This window comes from Dysidea avara, chromosome 10 (genome assembly GCF_963678975.1).
Source record: "Dysidea avara chromosome 10, odDysAvar1.4, whole genome shotgun sequence".
NCBI lineage: Eukaryota > Metazoa > Porifera > Demospongiae > Dictyoceratida > Dysideidae > Dysidea > Dysidea avara.
Window position 1 is genome coordinate 4,062,865 of NC_089281.1, and position 22,375 is coordinate 4,085,239.

The 22,375-nt window shown below is 39.6% G+C and overlaps 2 protein-coding genes and 3 long non-coding RNA genes across 5 annotated transcripts in view; 3 read left to right on the forward strand and 2 right to left on the reverse strand.

Annotated features, from left to right (window-relative positions):
• Window positions 1–22,375, forward strand: part of LOC136237220 (uncharacterized) — a 351,388-nt gene that overhangs the window by 39,895 nt on the left and 289,118 nt on the right. The gene's annotated exons all lie outside the window — the stretch shown is intronic.
• LOC136268825 (uncharacterized) lies at window positions 1,953–4,637 on the forward strand. Its single transcript, XM_066064289.1, has 3 exons — window positions 1,953–3,170; window positions 4,272–4,450; window positions 4,515–4,637. Exons 1-2 carry the CDS (start codon window positions 2,211–2,213, stop codon window positions 4,278–4,280), a joined length of 969 nt encoding a protein of 322 aa, XP_065920361.1. The 5' UTR covers window positions 1,953–2,210; the 3' UTR covers window positions 4,281–4,450; window positions 4,515–4,637.
• On the forward strand, window positions 5,398–5,995 carry LOC136268828 (uncharacterized). The gene is made up of 2 exons (XR_010707131.1): window positions 5,398–5,668; window positions 5,843–5,995. It is a non-coding gene; the product is annotated as an uncharacterized lncRNA (long non-coding RNA).
• On the reverse strand, window positions 10,558–11,088 carry LOC136236954 (uncharacterized). Its single transcript, XR_010692257.1, has 2 exons — window positions 10,800–11,088; window positions 10,558–10,753 (listed from the first exon to the last, which is right to left on the reverse strand). It is a non-coding gene; the product is annotated as an uncharacterized lncRNA (long non-coding RNA).
• Window positions 11,180–12,343, reverse strand: LOC136269236 (uncharacterized). Its single transcript, XR_010707252.1, has 3 exons — window positions 11,838–12,343; window positions 11,683–11,770; window positions 11,180–11,413 (listed from the first exon to the last, which is right to left on the reverse strand). It is a non-coding gene; the product is annotated as an uncharacterized lncRNA (long non-coding RNA).

Sequence of the window (22,375 nt, forward strand, 5' to 3'; positions counted from 1 at the left end):
ATAATTTTATGTAATGTTCTAATATTGCTCAGTAAACAGTGAAGGAAGACTCAAATTTAAATACTGTACGGAAGGAAACTTTGGAGGAGGAAAAATTTGGTGAATCAAGCAAAATATCACTGTTGACGAAATAACATTTGGTGAACTGTTAGCAAAAGCAAAGCACACACCCTATTTAATTAATTAAATTACTAATTGCTGTGCCTGAAGTGAGTGCATGCCTCTTCGGTGGTTGGAGTTAGCAATCAACTAAAAGGTAATATAGAGAGTAGATTTACACCCTCTGGAATAGTGAATATCATACGTGATGTGGTAGCACTCACTACTTGTCACACCCATTTTGAGGTGAGGATCACGGATACCACATGTACAGTAGCTAGCTACCTAGTGGGGTAGTCGAGGCAGGCTTGCTTGATGCCTGGCCAAGTAGTCCTTGGTCGAGTAGAAAATTGTTTAGTTCTAGACTTGGTTTGCTGTTTTCTTTACTAACAAAATATTTGGATGGGGAAAATTTGGCAAATTCATGGTCATTTTCCAAATTTGCCAAATTTTAGTGGCACCAAAGTTTCCCTCCATATGATATCTAATATAAGTACCAGTGGATTTGCCTCATCATAGAGAGTAAAGATATCTTTGTTTGCTTTCTTACCATGAAGCAAACATGAGTTATGTGTGTTTGTTTACGTTGTGGTAAAATGTCACTTTATCAGCCCTGTATTTGAGCTCAACCAACCTTTTTGCTAGATAGCATGGTTGTATTTAGGCTAAAAACTATACAAGGTATGCACCAGTTCATGGTGAATAGAATCACATGAGTCCCAACTATATAGCCCATTGCACTTGAGACTTCTAATCGATTGAATGAACGCCTGTAAATTTCACTGCTTGAAGGTTCTTAGTTTACTAATTTGTTAAGATGCCTTACTGTAGTTATACTGATAGTAAACTATCAGTAAACTTAAGTATATGGAACATAATTATTTTACTAAGTTTTAAACTCTCAGTAAAACATCAGTGAATGCGGGTTTACTGAAAAACTACTAAAATAACAAACAATTAACTGTTCCATATACTGGGGATATACCACTGTAGTAAACTAAGATACTTCAAGCAGTGTTTTTCATATAGGCACTGTACAAATCAGTAGTTTCACTCTTCTTGTCTACTGCTATAACTCCAAAAGTACTTACCAGACAAAGCTGAAACTTTACCAGTCTATTGGTTTTTCTTCTGGATAACTAAAAAGTCAGCTGAGGAAAACACAAATAAGTCAGGTTTTCGCTCAGTGGGTCACATATCCTAGCAACAATACATGCACTAACTACTTTATAATAGCTAGTTTTCCTCAATATCTCAAGTAGAAAAATATAGTGCACAGCTTTGATAAACCTGTAGATGTTCATTATAAGCCTGTGCATGTACCCTTACAGAGCTTATGATAACGTCCGGACACCGGACAAAATCCGGTCAAATTGCATAGATGTCTGACCATAATGCAATTTGTCCGGACACAGTGTCCCATCAAAGCATAAAGAAGGAGCCTAAGGGCTGAGCTGGCATGCTATCAACAATAACATTCACTTGGTTGCCAGGAGATAGTATACATTCTTACAACCCAAGGGAGTGACCATAAATGTACCATTGCCAACCCACTGGTGTACTTTAACCACATAACAGCTGCAGTAATGCATGTGATGTCTTACCACTATAATGTTCATTTGCTATGCTACAGTAGACATGTTGGGCATTCATCTCATGTCCAGTCAATTTTGGCAATTGTCCGGCCGATTTTGGTTTGTCAGGACATTGTGGCAGGACAACAGAGAATTCTTATCATAAGCTCTGCCCTTACACACTGTATATTGGCAAATTAGTTTGTTTACTCTTAGACTATGTGTTTGAGTAATGCATGAGTATGTAATTTTTCTGTATACTTATAGCGTTGGTTTCGTAAGCCTGGCCTTCATGCGAGTATCAAGACCAACGATGGAGTTGAGGCCCTCAACAAGTTATTCAAAGCGTATTATAACAATCTTCGTACAGACAAAACACTCAGTGGGTTATGCGAATTGATAATAAATAGTTTTCTACCAGACTTACTCCAGAAGTACACTACTGCAAACACTAAATTTTTATCTGAATTTAAACTTTACGATCCAAGTATTCCTGCCTACTTACATAACCGACCCCATTATTTCATTAAACACTGTATGCAGCGCATACACTCAGCTAAGTCAGATTTTCATTCAGGAGATGTTGCTCAACAAGGATCAACAACATTTTTAGTAAAATCGAAAGGGGCTGTAGACATCATTGATGTTGCAAAGAAATGGTGGTACAATGTTGAACTGGGCAGTGATTCAGTTTTCCCTAGCTGTGAATGTGCAGACTTCCAACGGAACTATCTTCCATGCAAACACTTCTTTGCCATTTTTCATCTAATGCCAGGGTATTCATGGGAATCCTTACCACAATATTTCCGAAACAACACTTTTGTAACAATAGATGATTCATTTATCTTGCACTGCACTGACAAGAAATACTCTAGCACTTCTTACCACAACACAACTGAAGATACGTCTGAAATTCTTTGTAGTAATGATGCTCTGGATACAGACTCTACATCTAGCAATGAAACAATTACCGACACCTTTAACGAACCACATGGTATAGTGAATAGTGTTGATGCTTATGACAATGGGTCCAATGCTAGCTTAGATCTGTCACCATCACCACAAAATGAGCAAAGGCCTTCACAGTCAGTAAAGATCATGTCTGAAAAGCTACATTCCAACTTGACACTGTTAGTTGATTTTTCATATACCAGTAAAGATTATGAAAGTATTAAAAATATCAACAATCAAATTATTAAAGTACTTCGTAATGCTATGATTACCTTGCCAACTAAAGAAAACCTACCTCTACGATGTTCACCTAAGAAAAAGAAACATACCTCTATTATAACTAAAAAGTATTCCAATCTACGTAGTTTACCAATGAAAAAGCGTAATAAAAAACTAACTTTGTATGAGAAGTATAAGAATCGTGTAGGAGTGTTTGCTGACAAAGTAAAACAAGCATCACATGTTCACATCGATGGAGAAAACCAAATATTAGTAGCTCTGAAGATTTTCAGTCAAAGTCAACCAAGTCTAGATCTGCTAATGAAGGTAGAGTTTAATGATAAAGTATATCATACATATAGCTCCATATGTATTTTTCAGCCAGTGTGTATATGTGACCATCTCAGCAAAAACCCCACACAACTTTCGAATTTCTTTTTATTTTCTCAACAATATCTGCTTTGTCTAAGGAATGGTTCGCCAAAGTTATGGTCAATTATGGTGAGTAGTTTTGGAAATACAGCACTAGAAAGTAGGGAGAACAAGGAAATCAAATTGTACAGTGACTATACTAAAAATATACTACAGGTGCTTACATTTGCAGCCATAACTTCCGTTTGGATTAGTCTACAGAGTTGAACCAACTCCCCTTGAGTAGGTGAATAAGATGGTATATTGGTTTAATCAATTTAAGACTTCCTTTCTTGAGTAATGGCTCAACTATAACTTGCACAAATATTCTTTGTAACACATGTAATTTCACAATTGTTTTTAAAAAAATCATTTTTCTTAATATGCATGCTAGATGGGTTTTCACTGAGATGGTCACAGATAGTGCAACTTGTGAACTTTGATATGTATAAAAACATAGGACACTTACTTTAGTACTATTAGTTTAAGTATAGACAACACATAAACTGGAAACAGAGTACCATGATGGCCTAAATCAGTATATAGTTATTGTCATTATTGGTCATGCAAGTATCACTTTTTGTTTAGGTTTCACTTGTTTAAACAGTGTGGCCACTGTACTACACATGTAGCCAAAAAAAATCCAAAGCAAAGTAAAGCCTTTGACAGCCGTGCAAATCACAGCTATTGCTGCCCAGCGAACTAACACTAGGATGCCTGTACGCCACTCGGGCACTTTATTCTTGTGCAGGCAATCCTCCTGGAATGCATAGGAGGTCTCATCACCAGACCACCAGGTCCCCATTATACAGCTGGGTAGACTGGAGCAATGTGAGTAAAGTTTCTTGCTCAAGGAAACAACAACACCAAAATTAATTGGCATAACTGGGAATTATTCCTGATTAGCAGGCCAACACTTGTCTATGCTGCCTCACACACCACACGCACACACAAACATGTACACACTATTTATTCATACATACACATATACACATACACACTCATTTGCAACTTTAGGTCCTATGAGAAAACGAAGGTGTGGTTTGTGCTCAGGATGTTGCCTCGCAGACTGTGGACAATGTCTAAATTGTAAGGACATGATCAAGTTTGGAGGGCCAGGGAAAAAGAAGAGATGCTGTATTAAGAGGATTTGTGTGCAGCTACAACCAACCACACACTGTCAGAATGTAGAAAAGGTTAGTAAATGATATCCTTGTAATGATAATGTATTACTGCAATGTACTGCATGTTTTCCTGCAGAAGAATGGAACTGGCTGTACAAATGTAAACAGCGTGGATGACAATAAGGTCAGTAGCACTAAAATGAAATTACCTAGTACTATTACTTTTGAATAGGTTACAGAAAACGCAAAAAATTCAACCTTCAATACTTCTTATAGTCATGTTTTCTTTCAAGCAAAAAAAGCATATTATTGGAGATGGCAATTGTTTGTTTCGCTGTTTATCACAACATCTTTTCAACAACCAAGATCAACATCTAATTTTGCGCCAGCTAATATGTGGTTTTGAAATGCTAAATGCAACCACATTTAAAGTATATCTCACACCTAACCAAAGTCAATCTATCCACGACCATGTAAAATTACTGTCAAATAACAACTCTTGGGGAACACAGGTGGAGCTAATTGCTGCAGCAACTTACTTTCAAGTCCCAATTTTTGTTTACGAATATTCATCTAGAAGCAGAACAGGAAAATGGACATGTGTTAAGCCTCTCAATAATAGGAAACATTTACGTTTTAATGTTTCCAACAATTCTCCTGAACAATTTAATGTGCCCAGTCATTTTGAACTATACCACACAGAGGATCTTCACTATGACTGCATTGTGTCTAAGGATACTGGATTTGTTCCTACCATACCTAACATAACAGAATCTTGGCTGGATATATAAGTGCTCTGACTAGAGTTATATAGGCTAAGTTGTTATACGTGTCATACTTGTAAATTTGGTACTTCATGGTTTGTTAATGTATATGGTAAAAATTATCGTCATTACAGAATCCATATGATATGAGATTTAGTAGTCTGATGGCCCTGTGCTACATATGGCACTGAAGCAGATGCTACTACACAGCTTGAGGGTTACAATTTAGTTGTGACATGACTATAAGAAGTAATTACAATCACCCGTTACCTTAAGGGACTAAATTTAGTGATACACAAAATTTAACAATTATGTACATTGGCAAAATTAGTGCATACAAAATTTAGCAATTTTATGAAGTAGTGAATTGATGTAATTAATTCACCATACACAATTAGGAGGTTTAGCGTGTACTAAATTTAGTGAAAAAACCAAATTGCTAAAATCGTTAACATGGCTAATTTAGTCACCTTAAGGTTATTCAGATATAATATTAGCACTCCATCTTCACAAGCCAATGATACAGGTAAGTATGTAATTTTCATGTTTTGTTACATGTAAGAAACAAATATATATTATAAAGTACACAGCACTGCATAGTAGGATTATAAACCCAAAATGTGATTCTGATACCATGTGTAGACCTACCACTGACAGTGGCTGACTTTCTGTGTTTATTACGTGAATGCTATCCCACTAGGGACCTGTGAGACTGAGGCAAAGCCTGTGAATACAGGGAGTCAGAAACGTAACTAAAACATAAAGAATGCAGGAACCAGACTTGATCAATGCATACACTTGCGGTATTGGGACAATTACTTTTTAAAAGTAACTGATTACATATCACATGTTACTTGCAACTGAACTATTTAGTTACAAGTACATATTATATTACCCACATAATAAAATAACTATAATAATATATGTGACCGTCTCAGCAAAAAGCCAACTTGTTCGCACAAGCATGCATATTGAGAAAATTGAAATTTAAAAACAATTTGTAAAATTTTGCATGCTGCAAAAAAAGCTACGCAATTTTTTTATCGGGCCAGTACTCAAAGACGCAAGACTCAAATCGATTAAAACTATACACCATCTTATTCGCTTGTTCATGGAGAGTTCGAAAATCTTTGTTTCATTTCTCTAGCTCCAACAGTATGCGTGTCACATGCATTTGTTTACGATGCGGTAAACGTAAGCAATATTGTCATCGTTTCTTCTACCAAACCGCCTTCATATCCATATGTGCAAGTATATACAGGGCTAATACTATACTTTGGCTGATGTGCTAATCCACGGTGTACATTTTAAGCCAAATTGCAACATTGTAGACTAATCCAAACAGAAGTTATGGCTGCGAATGTAAGCACCTGTAGTTATTTTCAGTATAGTAGCTTTACAAATCGATTATCTTGCTCTTCCTACTGTCTAGCACTATAATTTCAAAACTACATATACACTGTGGCCCATTCCTTGGACACTGCAGATATTGCTGAGTGATTTTTGAGTGAAATAAAAGGGAGGAAGCCTACTCTTACAGCTATATATATATATATATATATATATATATATATATATTGCATGAGTGTCAGTCTAACTTGTCAATAACATATGAGTGAAATGGTCTTCTGTAGCATGGAAATCATGCTCTACAATTCCACTACTCCACATGAAGGATTTGCAAAATGTTTGGACTCCAAATATTGGTACATGTGGTGACTGCAAATCACACCACTCCAAGCTAGTTAACATGAACACTCACAATGCGGTTTTCTTATTAGGCGCATGCACTTAAAAACATACATTAATAATAAAAAGTAATTTGGCTAGTTCTGTTAAGTGTTTATTATAAGCATATGCCAAACTCTACAGTATCACCGGTTTAGCTATTTATTGTGCACAGGATACGTGCAATGGCTATAGCCTTCCCATAAGCTCATTGTGTATGCAGTATACATTAATTTCGCAAATAGAATTGCACATATCAAAACATTTGTCAACTTTTACCGTACATTAAAAAATCCGTAACATACAATAGACGCAAAAATGACACCGTTCTATTAAACATGGCGCCATACCTTCCGCATACTTAAATTTTCAGAGGTCTGGTATGGCTCATCAGAATCCTTGATCAATGGCGAATCGAGTGATATATAGGAGTTTGTGAAGTGACTAAGAGAAAAGGCAGGATAGAGCCTTGTGTCGCCAAATTACGCATTCAGATACGTAATAAAAGAGCAGGAAAAACCTGTTTTCTTTCGTATGTTTTACAATGTAACCCAGTACAATAGTTGGTTAGGCACTTACTTCAGGCAGATTCTTAATCAGCACGTAGAATGATACCAAATTTGGTTGAGGGTAACAGGTTACTTTTAGGGGATTGTCCCATCAGAGTAATTAAATTGTCCAATATAAATTGCATGGGGGCGCATATTTTGTTGTAATCAATAGTAAATAAATGTTACCAATGGTAATGCTAGAGCATTACTTCGGGCGGAATTGTGTAGGGGCTTTAAATTTTTTCTATAATGTCCTGTAGAGATTATGGGTGCTAATGCTTGCATTTTTGTATTTAGTACAAAATGCATGTATTTTACAAAGGGCAAAAAATGATGGATGTCGACAAGGTTTTCAACCAACTGGTTTGACTAAGCTAAGACTACCAAAATGACATGGAGTTGATTTTTAGTTATGATACATAATTCATAAGAACTAATAGCAAACCTTGATGTTATGTAAAATTTTATTTTGACTAGTTCGGTTTACAATCCCCAATAGCAAGTTTCGATATGAGTTTTTCACTGATACAAAGGATATCAAGGATTAACTAGTTAAACTGACAGGACAAACCGTGTATTAGCACTAGGTGACCCAATGTCTAGCCACGGGTAAACACACTATTAACACGTGTATGTAACAATATCTTGTACAAAGTAAACAGAGCTAAAAGTGCATCTAACCATAGATTATAATCTACGATCTAACCGAAAGTCAAACTGAGGGATCCTGACTACAAGGGTAGGCCCAGACTTGACGCATACAAGACTAGGTACATAGTTAGTATATAACATGCCCTCGAACATGCCACACTTACACATATTGGCTTCATTGTTCATTCCTTGGGAGGTAACGCAGATGACACGGGTAGTACTTTCGATTGTGGTATGCAGCTACTTTTGTCGTCTCCTTGAAAGTAAGCTGCCAAGAAGATATTCCTGAAGAAAAGTTGTGCTTTCCTTCCCCTTCGTGAACAGAAATGTCGTTGAACGCAATTTCAACTCCCAGTCCAGGTTTACTGCCGTTGAAACGACCAAGATCTAAAGACAGCTCAAACCAGCGCGAGAAGAAATCCAAAAGAAACAGTACTTGCCCAATATGCGATGAAGTAATTAAAGAAGCTACAAAGCACAGGAAAGGTGATGATGCAATCTATTGTGAAGGCTACTGTGACGCGTGGGTACATCGTAGATGCACTGGGTTATCAGCAACGAACTTCGCGACATTAAGAGATGCTGGCGAAGAACACACGTTCTTTTGTCTATACTGTGAGATCCAAGCGCAGAAGGCAGAAATAGACAGCTTAATGTCGACCATTACTACACTTCAAACTTCTCTAAATGATCTTAAACGCAAACTAGACCTTGTTAATCAACCACAGCAGACTTCTACTCAAACTGTTCGTGCTCCAGTTGTTGACAAAGTTTCAAATGCTGTCTATCAAAATGCCACCAACATTGATAGGAAATTCAACATCGTTGTGTATGGTGTAGCAGAAAATCCCCAAAATACCAACAGACAACTCCGAATGAAAAAGGACATGGAAAACGTGATGGAGGCTCTGTCTGCAACTGATATTGACATTGAACCTAGTGATATAAAAGATTTGTATCGTCTCGGCAAGTATGACCAAAAGAGTGAGCGTCCCAGACCCCTTCTGGTGAAGTTCCTTCGTTCAAACACAGCAATTGACATCCTAAGTCTAAGCTTGAAGCTCCAATCTACATAAAACCTGATCTAACTCCCCAGGAGCGTCAAAAGGAACGCTTATTATTGAAGGAAAGGAGATCCCTAATTGACAATGGTACCGAACGGAGATACATCAAAATAAGAAATGATTCCTTATACCTCAACAACAAGCTTCACTGCAAAGTGAGTACAGATGGTAACAAATTAGAGTATGTAACTGTATCAGCACAGCCACTTAATAATACCTCTGCCACAAGCATGGAGTCATCCTGACTCCCTGTTTCCACTATAACTAACTCAAATCCTGACTCAAATTCACAGGTATTTAATAACTCTACTAATAACCCAAACTCAAATAATGTATTAAGTGATTTGAAACTGTCTATTGTAAATTTCTGTAGTGTTACTAACAAACGAACCCAACTTGAGTTTTTCTGGTTACCTATGCAATTGACATCATTATAGGGACAGAATCACATTTGAATGAATCTATTCTAAACTCTGAGGTTTTCCCAAATAATTATCAAACATACAGAAAAGACAGAAACACTTCTGGTGGTGGTGTGTTTATTTCCATAAAGAGCTCTATACCATGTACACAAATTAATGACAATTCAACTATTGAAATAGTGTGGGCTCACGTTCATCTTGACAAGAACAATGACTTTATCGTTGGCTCCTTTTACTGTCCTCCTCACTCAAGTGATACAATACTTGACAACTTGCAGTCTTCCATAGACACGATTAAGCAAAAGTATCCCCACACTCAAATCATTCTTGGAGGTGACTTTAATTGTCCAGGTATTGACTGGGAAAACAGTACACTAATAAATTCCTATGTATCATGTCACTTTCGTGAAAAACTTATTGACTTATCACACAACTACCAACTGTCTCAGTTAGTCACCTTCCCTACAAGAGCTCAAAATGTTTTAGACTTATGCTTTACTACTAATCCTAATTCTGTGATATAATGTGAACCACTTCCAGGCTTGAGTGACCACGACGCTGTTTTAGTATCCATCAAGATTCCTAAACGTGTAATTAAACAACATCCCAGAACTGTTTACCTTTACAAGCTAGCTGACTGGGAAAAAATAAGCGAGGAATTATCAGACTTGTCACATGATTACTTTGAAATAAATCAAGCATCACCCCAAAGCTTAGATGAAAATTGGTCCTTCTTCTTACAAAATTTACAAGAAATAATAAACACTCATACTCCTACCAAGAAATTAAGTACAAGAATTCACCTTCCCTGGCTGTCTCCTGCTTTAAAACGACTCATACGTAAAAAGCAAAGAGTTTATAGAAGAGCAAAGCGTTATTGTCGAGATAGTGACTGGAATGAATATAAATCATTACAAAAAAGAGATAGATCATAAACTAAAGTACCAACACAAATCCTACCTGACAAACCTAACTTCATCACCAGACAGTAACAAAAAGTCTTTATGGCACTACATCAAGTCACGAAAACAAGAAAACAATGGTATTAGTACATTAATAAATCCTATAAATGGTCATATCATAACCAATCCTGTGGAAAAAGCAGACACCCTCAATCAACACTTTCAGTCTGTCTTTACATCTGAAGATAATAGTAACATTCCTGACAAAGGTCCATCCTTATTTCCATCTTTACCTACATTTGAGATTACCGAACAAGGAGTCTACAACTTGTTAAGTACCTGTGACACATCCAAATCCCCAGGACCTGACTCCTTGCATCCGTATGTACTGAAGGCCACAGCTGCCGAATTATCTCCCATTCTAACTCATATTTTCAAACAATCACTAGAATCTGGTGAAGTCCCATTACAATGGAAGCATGCCTATGTCACCCCAATATTTAAAAAAGGTTCCAAAGCTCACCCAGGCAACTACCGTCCTATCTCACTCACCTCAGTAGTTTGTAAAACAATGGAGCATATCATCGTGAGTCAAATTATGAAGCATTTGGAGGACCACAATATTCTTTCAGACTACCAATTTGGATTTAGATCAAAACATTCCTGTGAGACTCAACTACTCATTACTGTTAATGACATTGCAAAAAGATATCGACAGGAACCTGCAAGTTGATGCTGCTATATTAGACTTTTCTAAAGCGTTCGACAGAGTAGCTCATTCTAGACTTCTCTACAAATTAAATTACTATGGTATAAGAGGAACTGTCTTACAGTGGCTAGAGTCCTTCCTTCATGGTCGTACCCAACAGGTTGTAGTAGAAGGCTCTAGATCTTCTACATGTCAAGTTACATCTGGTGTTCCACAAGGTTTCGTACTTGGTCCTGTGTTGTTCCTAATTTACATTAACGATATTGTAACAAACATCAAGAGTGAAATTAGATTATTTGCTGACGACATTCTACTCTTTAAAACTATAGCTACGCCCAACGATCACAGAATACTGCAAAATGACTTAGATTCCTTAACACAATGGGCTAGCAACTGGCTGATGGAATTTAACATTCCCAAATGCAATATTTTACAATTTACAACCCACCACAGTAAAAGCACTTTTACGTATAAAATGTCTAATATTCCATTGAATATTGTATCAGAGCACACCTATCTTGGTATCCGCCTCCATCATACACTATCATGGGAACCTCATGTTAACTATATTTGTGGAAAGGCAAACCGTCTTCTTGGATTTCTGAAAAGGAATTTATATAATGCCCCAATACAAATCAAAGAACACTTATACAAACAATTATTGTTACCTTCTATTGAATACTGCTCAGCCATCTGGGATCCTTATCACCAAACAACAGTTAGCAAATTAGAAATGATCCAACACCGAGCTGCAAGATTTGTTCTTAATAAACCATGGCACAGATCCAGTCAACAACACAGTATTACAGATATGCTTAATTACCTTCAATGGTCAAGTTTAAAAAGTAGGAGAAGGAATGCTAGACTTATATTATTATTCAAGATTGTAAGAAACTTACTGGTGCTACCAAATCATTGTTTACCCCAGCCAACCCCTGTATCATATACTCGTGCCAATAATCCCCTCAAATTTGCACAGCTGCAATCCAGAATTGATTTATATAAGTATTCTTTTCTGCCAAGAACAATTATTGATTGGAATAACTTGAAAATTGACAACATTGACACAATTAACCTTGACACTTTTAAGAACATTATAGATAAGCTAAACAATTTGTGATTTGTAATGCACATTAGCGTGTTGCCCCTGGTGGGCTTTGCTAATTAATAATAATAATAATGGCCAGGTCATCTTCTTGGTAATCTTAATGTTTCGCGCAACAAGTCACAACTTATATAATTATACAATATTTACTATACACAAGACCATATATACACATTGATAAATTATTAAACAGTTACTAGTCCAGCTACGCTGTGCTTGAATTGGTCAATCTCTGTTAAATCAATCACGTGTTGGGGTAAGGAATTCCAAATATTGATTGCAGAGGGGAAAAAAGAAAATTTATAACAGTCAATTCTAGTCATTGGGGTTAAAAATCTCTTATCATGGCCTCTGGTGTGATGTAGGTTAGGATTAGGAAAAAGGAAATCATCAGCATTAATATCGATTTGGTGAGATATAATTTTAAATAACATTGTAGCCTTCTGTTCATTCCTGCATTTGGCTAAGGTGGGCCAGTTAAGGTTTGTGATAGGAACAACACCGAGCTAGCCAACAGTAGCAGTCTCCTCAACAGCTTCACCAGGGATACAGCAGCAATCATTCATTCAAATGAAATAAGAGAAGGCAAATAAATACTGTACAACACAGCTCTATTTATACAAAATTCTCAGAATGTTCTAGAATAGTCAAGATTGTTATATCATGATACAAATAACAATGTTCAGTCCCTATATGGCTGCTGGGCCTGTTGAATCTGGCCTGATCTCTCACACCCCTTCCCCCTTATCTTGATGGCAACCGGGATCCGTGAGAGGGCATCAGCATTAGCATTCTCTGTTCCTCTTCGATGGAGCACTTTAAACTTGTAGGATTGTAAAGCTATGCTCCACCGTGTCAATCGGCTGTTCAAATTTTGACACTTTGAGAGCCACTGCAGTGCCCGATGGTCCGTCTGGATTGTAAATTCTCTCCCCATCAAGTAGACAGAAAACTTCTCTATTCCCAGTTTGATGGCCAAACACTCCTTTTCAACGGTAGCATATTTCTGTTCCCTGGGCAATAGTTTCCTGCTGAAGTATGCAACTGGGTGGTCCATGCCCTCCTCATCAATCTGACTTAAAACTGCTCCCACCCCATCATCAGAAGCATCTACCTGTAAGGTAAAGGGAAGGGAGAAATTAACATTTGATAAGACAACAACCTCCCCTTCAACTCACAAAACGCCCTATTACAACCTTCTGACCAACTAATTCTCTCCGGCTCATACTTCCTGATTAATTCAGTCAATGGAGCAGCAATGGTTGCATAGTCAGGAATAAAACAGCGATAATAGCCAGCTAGCCCCAAAAACGATCTGACCTGCTTCTTTGTGGTTGGCAAAGGAAACTGCTCTATAGTTTGTAACTTAGTTGCCTCTGGCTTCACCACTCCATTGCCAACCACATACCCCAGATATGTACATTCTGCCATAGCAAACTGACATTTAGAGGGCTTGGTTGTTAGCCCCACCTCTCCCAATCTGTTCAACATTACTCTTAGATGTGTAAGATGATCCTCCCAATTATAACTAAACACAATGAGATCATCCAGGTAGGCGCTAGCAAACTTGTCCATTCCCCGGATAACCTCGTCCATCATTCTTTGGAATGTGGCGGGTGCTCCACAGAGCCCAAATGGCATCATCTTAAATTGGTATAGCCCTTTAGTGGTGATGAATGCTGTTTTGTGATGGTCCTCCTCTGCCACAGGAACTTGCCAATACCCTTTCGCAAGATCCAATGTGGTGATATACTTAGCTTGGCCTAACTGATCTAAGATGTCTTCGACCCTTGGCATAGGGTATGCATCCAGCTGTGTTCCAGCATTCAGTCTCCTGTAATCTACGCACAGTCGAATGGTATCATCCTTCTTTTTGACGATCACCATTGGAGATGCCCATTCACTGACACATGGCTCAATCACACCCTCTTCCAACATCATCTCTAACTCTTTCTCAACTGCCTCTCTGTAAATGTGTGGCATCCGATATGGCCGCTGTCGTACCGGTAGTCCTTCCACGGTTCTTATACGATGCTGACAAATGGAGGTTCTCCCACACTTCCCACTCATTACTGTCTTGAACTCAGTCAGTAGCTCCAATAACTGTCCCTTCTGCTGCTCAGTCAACTGACTACCTACAGAGGGAGACTTACCACTCTCCCCTCTCCATGAAGGTGTGTCTTCTTCTTCTTCAGAATCAACACTAGCTGCCCACAAGCATGTATCTTCTGCCTGGTGCCATTTCTTTAACATGTTCACATGAAATATGGCCTTCCTCCTCCTCTTGTCTGGCATGGACAACTCATAGTTTACTTCCCCTACCCTGCGTATCACACGATAGGGTCCCTGCCACTTAGCCAACAATTTGTTGCTTGAAGTTGGCAACAACACTAATACCTCCTCTCCAGGCTCTAACACTCTTTCTCTAGTATTCTGATCATACCATAACTTCTGACACCTTTGTGCCTCTCTCACATTCTGACTTACCAACTCTGACATCTCTTCTAACCTCTCTCTCACTTGCAGGATGTGGGACAATACACTCTCGTCACTCTTCTTACTCGCCTCCCACTCTTCTCTCAGCACATCTAATGGACCCCTCACTTCTCTACCGTACAACAATTCAAATGGCGAGAACCCTGTGGTAGATTGAGGTACCTCACGGTACGCAAACAACACATATGGTAACAAACTATCCCAATTCTTACCCTCCTTACTTACTAACTTCCTCAACATTGATTTAAGGGTCTTGTTGAATCTTTCCACCAAGCCGTCCGTTTGTGGATGGTATGGTGAAGTACGGATTTGGGTGATATTCAACAAGTTGTACAACTCCTTTAACAACTGCGACATAAAGTTAGTACCCTGATCAGACAGAATCTCCCTGGGAATGCCAACTCTAGAGAACAATTGTATGAGGTGTTCTGCCACTGTCCCAGCATCAATGGAACGTAAAGGAATAGCCTCCGGGTACCTCGTTGCATAATCACATACAACTAAAATGTATTGATTACCTCTCCTGCTACGTGGTAATGGACCCACAATGTCCATGGCTATCCTCTCGAACGGTTCCTTCATCACTGGTAAGGGAACAAGTGGTACTCTGAGTTGACTCCCTCTAGCAGTTGTCTGACACTGTGGACATCTCCTGCAGTATTCTGCTACATCTCGGAATACTGTGGGCCAATAAAACCGCTGTGTAATTCTACAGACTGTCTTATCCCGGCCAAGGTGTCCTGCAATTGGAATAGAATGAGCTAACTTACAAACAATATGATGGTATGGTTTGGGTAAAAGCAACTGCTTCACCGTCTGCCCAGGTGGCTGCCTCTTTACCCATAAATGGTACCACAAGCCATCTTGCTCCACTACTTGGTCCGGTTTCAATTCCCTCAGATCCTGAATCATCAAATCAGCATCTTGAAGCTTCCGTAACTCCTCCTTTGAAATAGCTGGGTTAAGATCCCCAACACATGCCCTCTGAGCTCTGGCGTGCTCATAACGCATCTTCCTTCTCTCAGACCTAGGCTTTCTTGGGCCCTTGTCCTTCTCACCACCTACAAACATATCATCACTCAAATTCAACTCACTTGCCAGCACATCCCCATCAACAGGCAGATTTGACTCCTCTTCAAGCTCCTGTAAGGGCAATCCTACACTCATATTACCCTCTTCTACCTCTGCTCTGAACTCCTTGTTGCCTGGCTCCTCTGCTACCTCTCCGCTAACTGAAGTAGTCTCTACCAATTCTCCGCTATCCAACACTTCTCCACTATCGGACAAAACTACATCATGCTCCCCCCTATCTTGCCCAGGCTGACTCCTGCTCCGCCTGCCAGCTTGGCTCCGGGTCACCACCATAAGAGCCTGGTCCTCACTCTTCAACCAGCCCACCAATTCTGGAACATCAGTACCTAACAATACTGAGTGTGGCAACTTGTCTGACACGGCTGCCTCCACTATAACCACTCTCCCCTGCCCACTAATCTCTACAGTTGCCACAGGGTACTCAACAGCATCTCCATGTGCACATTGCACCGTAACCGACTTCTCCAAATTCAACTTATCCTCTCTTACAAGTTCTCTCCTCACCAAAGTTCTAGAGCAACCAGTATCTAATACCATTTCATCAACATACTGACCTTCTACAAACCCCTTACAGCGAAATGACTGTCTTACCAGTGGCTTCTTCCCACGATGGTCTCTCAATCTCTTTGCACCACAGAAGAACGCATCACTGGGGCACTGCCTTGAAGTATGTCCACGTCCCCCACAATTGTAACATAGGAAAGGCTTCTCATCCTTCTTCAGCCTCTTCTCCACCTTCAGCACATCCTCACCCTTGGAAGTGGATGGGCTCACCTTCTTACCACTACTGCTACAGTCCTTAGCCATGTGTCCCAGCTGTCCACAAGAATAGCAACCCCTCTGACCAGGTGTTCCTTTCTTAACACCAGTCTTCTGAGCAGGTGCCCACAGCTCTACCTTCCTGGCTTGACGGTAGTCTTCTGCCAGTCTACCAGCCTCCTGTGTATTTCTAGGCTTCCTCTCCTTCACCCAGACCCTTACCTCCTCTGGTAGTACTTCCACAAACTGCTCCTTCACCATTACATCTACCACAGCCTCCCTGTCTCGACAGTCCCTTAGCCATTTCTCTGCCAGGTCCTTCACTCGAATTGCCAACTCCACCGGCGTCTCGTTCTCCAAGGGCTTGATAGAACGGAAGCGTCGTCGGTAAGTCTCCTCATTAATATCGTAACGCTGGAAAATGGCTGCCTTCACTCTGTCGTAGTCTCTAGCATCGGCGTCAGTCATCGCGGCGTAGGCCAGACGAGCTTTCCCCGTCAACTGAGGTGCCAGGATAGCAGCACGCTTATCTCTGTCCACCCCATGAGCCTCCACTGCTCTCTTGAAAGTTGTTAAGAAAGCCTCAATGTCGTCACTCTCCGTAAGTTTTGTCAACTTCAGTGATTCTGGCCCTACTTCCACGCGACGCGGCCTTCTCTCTGCCGTTAGACCTTCAATAAGTCTCTCAAAACGTTCTTGCTGCTGTTCTAGGCGTCCCTCGTACCGCCTCTTCTCTTCCTCTCGCTCTGCTCGTTGCTCTTCCTTCTCCTTCTCTCGCTCCTCCTTCCAGGCCTTCAATAGCTCAGTGACCTCGCTCATCTCTGGCTGATAACGTTTCCCAGAATGGAGCATACACGGGTAGGTCTCCTCTGACATCTGCACGGAGGACAATCCCACTCCTGTCACCAAATGTGATAGGAACAACACCGAGATAGCCAACAGTAGCAGTCTCCTCAACAGCTTCACCAGGGATACAGCAGCAATCATTCATTCAAATGAAATAAGAGAAGGCAAATATACTGTACAACACAGCTCTATTTATACAAAATTCTCAGAATGTTCTAGAATAGTCAAGATTGTTATATCATGATACAAATAACAATGTTCAGTCCCTATATGGCTGCTGGGCCTGTTGAATCTGGCCTGATCTCTCACAAGGTTAGATAACATTTCAGTGACGCTGGAATATCTAGAATAGTTGTTAAATGTAAACCGTGCTGCTCGTCTTTGGACATTTTCTATGACCAGACTGTGGCTGCATATTCTAAGATAGGTTTAATCAGGGCTTTGTAGCAGTTACTTTTGACTTGGAGAGGACACTTGCTCAAGTTACGTTGCAAGAAGCATTTGGTATTATTGGCCTTTTTAGTAATTTGTTTAATGTGCTCTGACCAGGATAAGTTTTTGTCGATAGTTACACCTAGATACTTAGCATGTGTTACCTCTTTTATAGTTTTACTTTGCAGTGTGTATTGAGCTAGTATTGGGTGCTTCTTGTTAGTGATTCTAAGAAATTCACATTTTTGTAAGTTGAATGACATTTTCCAGTCAGCTGCCCATTGTTCTAAAGTGTTAAGATCCTGTTGTAATCTGTGACAGTCATCTTGGGAATGAATCGTAGTATACAATAGCACGTCATCAGCATAAAGTTTTATCTTAGATGTAATTCTGTTAGGCAGGTCATTAATGAAGCAAAGGAACAATAGGGGAGTGAGGACTGTCCCCTGAGGAACACCAGATGATACCCCAGTCAGGTCACTTTGTTGACCGTCAACTACTACACATTGAGATCTGTTTAACATAAAGTTCTTTATCCAATCTAGTATATCTCCTCGAATGCCATAATGATGGAGCTTGTGAAATAGATGGTAATGGGACACTTTGTCAAATGCTTTTGAAAAATCTAAAAATATTACATCAGACTGCTCTCCATTGTTCAAGGTTTCAGCAAAATCATTTACAGTTAATATCAGTTGGGACTCGCATGATCTTAAGCAACGAAAGCCATGTTGTTGGTCACATAAAATGTTATGGTGAGATAAATGAGCAAATACATGTGAATAAACTATGTGTTCTAGAATTTTTGAACAAATGCAAGTCAAGGAAATGGGTCTGTAGTTATTAGGGATAGCACGGTTACCCTTCTTAAAAATGGGTACAATATATGCCCTTTTCCAATCAGACGGTAAAGAACACTGGTTTAACGATGCTTGGAAAACAACAGTAAGTGAGGGAGCAAGAAGTTCACTAAATTCCTTCAAAAATTGTGCTGGTATTTCATCAGGTCCAGCAGCTTTGTGAGTCTCTAAAGAATTTAATAGCTCAACAATGCCATTAATGTCAACCTGAATAGGATCAATATCTGCTGTCGGTGGCTCATTCATCAGTGGGGGTGTATCCATTGTGATTAGTGTAAACACTGTGAAATAATGATTAAGGATCTTAGCCTTATCTAGACTGTCATTGTAGACAACTCCATCCACTTTCAAAGGTGCTACACCACAATGATCCTTTCTTTGGTTCTTTATATAAGACCACAGTTTCTTTGTAACAGAACCTTTCTCATCAATTAACCCTCCAATGTAGTTGTTATATGCTTTGCGGCATTCTCCTTGAACTTTTCTTTTAAAGGTTCGATAAACTTCCCAGTTATGCCTACTGTTAGAAAATTTGGCCAAGTTATAGAGGCGTTGTTTCTTACGTGATAGTCGCCTTATGTAAGCATTTATCCAAGGTTGCTTTGATCTATTAGAACGAAGTTTGGTGGGAACAAGACCTAAACAATCGAAACACATCATCTTAAACTCTTCCCACAAGGTGTCAACTGGAGTAGAAGGTGAGAACTTATTTAAAAAGGAACTAGTAAATTGGGTTATAATTTCATTAATAGAAGATGTATCTGCCTTGTGCCAAAGATATAATTTTCTCTCAGTGCATTGTTGTTATGAAAGTGTGATAGAGGATTCAATACAGACAACTTCGTGGTCACTGATACCTGCTATGGAACTACATGAATGGATGAGCGATGGTCTATTAGTGATAAATACATCCAAGGTATTGTTTGCTCTGGTAGGAAAGTTCACTACTTGAGTGAAACCATATTCTTGTAAAAAATCAAAAACTGTATCACATAGAGCAAGGGGATATGCAGAGCCTTGTGTACAACTATTCTCCCAGTCAATATTGGACAAATTTAGGTCACCAGCCAGCCAGATGGGTATGTTAGGGTAAGTTGTTGTAATACTTGTAAATAGATCACACAGGTCTTTTACATTTTGAACCTCTTTGTTTGGGGGTCTGTAGAAGGAACATATTATTACGGATTGGTGACAGTTTAGAGTGACCCGACAGACTACACTTTCAGAGTTAGTGTCAAATGTTAATTCCTGACAGTTGATTGAGTTCCGGCATGCTAAAAGTACCCCACCATAGCCATCAGCTCTATCTCTTCTGAAAACATGATACCCATCAGGGAAGAATTCGCTATTGGAAATGTTTGGTGTTAACCATGTTTCACATACTGCCACAATGTCAGGGTCACATTCATCTAGTAATGCAGCAAGGGAGGCCCGTTTCGATACAATACTTTGACTATTTAGAGAAATAAATTTGAGAGCATGAATAGAATTGGAATTTCGATTAGGGTTGAGGTTGTTTTGGGGAATTTGGCACAAATCAGACAATGTAGAGTTACTTATATTACAAACTGAAGGGTTATCAGGAATGCTGATTAGAGGTACTGGGGTTGCTAGGGACAGAGGATTGATGACGACGAATTATGGAAACAATAACACCATTGCGAATAACCAGATTCTGTTCCCCACTAGATCTCCTATGTTTTAATTCATCTACTAATTTTCTATGTTTCTCTCATTCCATTTTGGTTCTGTCTGGTGCTATATACACATTCTTGTGTTGGTCAAAATTGCGGAGTTTTCCGGATTGAAACAAGATTGAGCCTCTAGCAAGTACATCCTCAAGAGATATTAGTAAAGGTCTTGGTTTGGACTCATTTCTGCGGCCAAGGCGTGCTACATTAGTTAGGTTGACATCAAGATCAAAGACAGACTTGATTAGGTCCTTAATCTCTGGTGTGTCAGACTTGGAGTCGGATGCCTCTCTAAAATTGTAAACTATCAGGTTCTTGCTTCTTCGCTCCCTGTCTGCCAGTTCATCTAGAATAGTCAATGTGGTTGCAGCAGAGGTCGGCTTTTCATTTGGTTGAGTGTGGGTGGTAGTTGATTCTGAAACAGAGTCAATCTCCATCTGGAGATTACTATTTCTGGAGAAGAGGCTTTCGATTTTAGAGGAGAGATCTTTAACTGACTGTGCTAAGGAATCGTATTTTGATACAAGTGAGTGTACTGACTTATCAGTCTTATTGTCTTCAATGAACTCTAGTGCTTCATCTAAATTTGGCGCACAAGTAGTGCAGAAAAACACAAAGTTAATGCTGGGCTTACGTAGAATAGCACACTCTTCATCCTTCAGATTGGCGCACTTACTGTGCACCCATAATTGGCACCACTGACACTGAATACTACATTCTTCCCCATCATTAATAATAATCTTACAATTAACACATGTATCACCTTCCTGATTATGCTTCTTTGATCGATTAGCTTCTGGTGAGACTGAACTAGCCAGCTCTTTTCGTTTTATAGGTCCTTTAGACATCTCATTCCAAATAGCACGCACCGGCTGTTTCAATAAAACACAAAGACGACAATTCAACGAAATTTAGGTTCAAACCTTCGAGGGTACCATTAGTAGAACTAAACGCCACGGTACCACAGCTGAAAAGTTTCGCCGAAGTGAGTTGCTGAGGATGGGTCTAATAGACGATATGCACACTTTATTACTCGAACGAAAAATGATCAATTAAGCGTAGACGGCGCAAAACTCAACGGTACCTTAAAAGCGGAAGTCCCATACAAAAGTATGGGAAGCAAATGCGGCTCGAGCAATAACTCACCACTCGAGCTAAGGACAGGCCATCTCGCCTGCCATACACTTCTTTCCGTGCAAAAGAAGTGTATGGCAAGCGAGATTGCCTGTCCTTAGCTCGAGTGGTGAGTTATTGCTCGAGCCGCATTTGCTTCCCATACTTTTGTATGGGACTTCCGCTTTTAAGGTACCGTTGAGTTTTGCGCCGTCTACGCTTAATTGATCATTTTTCGTTCGAGTAATAAAGTGTGCATATCGTCTATTTCGCCACTCTTTGGGTCACGTGATATATATATATTTTTTCCGGGATATAACTGTTTTATATCCCAGTGCGCGGGAGTGCGCAGAAGTTTACGGATAGTAAATTAAGTTCCGGTTTGAGTTCCTGTCACTGTGCTCAAGATTTCGTCCGAATTGTGTGGAGATTCTACTTCGTAGCCACAAGAGAGACCTTACATACTGCCTACAAACTGTAGCGAAGGGCGGTGTTATGAAGCAGCGGTTCCAGGTACGATTTGCCTTCGTCAGAAATTGGTATAGTGGTGTCGCGTGGTGTGCAAGAGAAAAACAAAGACCAACGAGTGGCTACCATAGTACAAGATAGAACGATGAAGCTAGAGGAAGTTAGTTCTTCACCATATTGACCGTTGGGAGTGATTGCTGGAGCGAAAATCGTCACGTACTATTCTTGACATTTGCGAGGGGTCCGCCACGATTCGGAATCACGTCGAAGACCTCAGGAATCACTGGAATCAATCAAGGAATCATGGAATTATGGGAATCTGAAGCGGAATCAACTTTGTAATT

Coding starts and splice junctions, on each gene's coding strand:
- LOC136268825 (XM_066064289.1), top strand. CDS start 2,211: ATGCAGCGCATACACTCAGCTAAGTCAGATTTTCATTCAGGAGATGTT.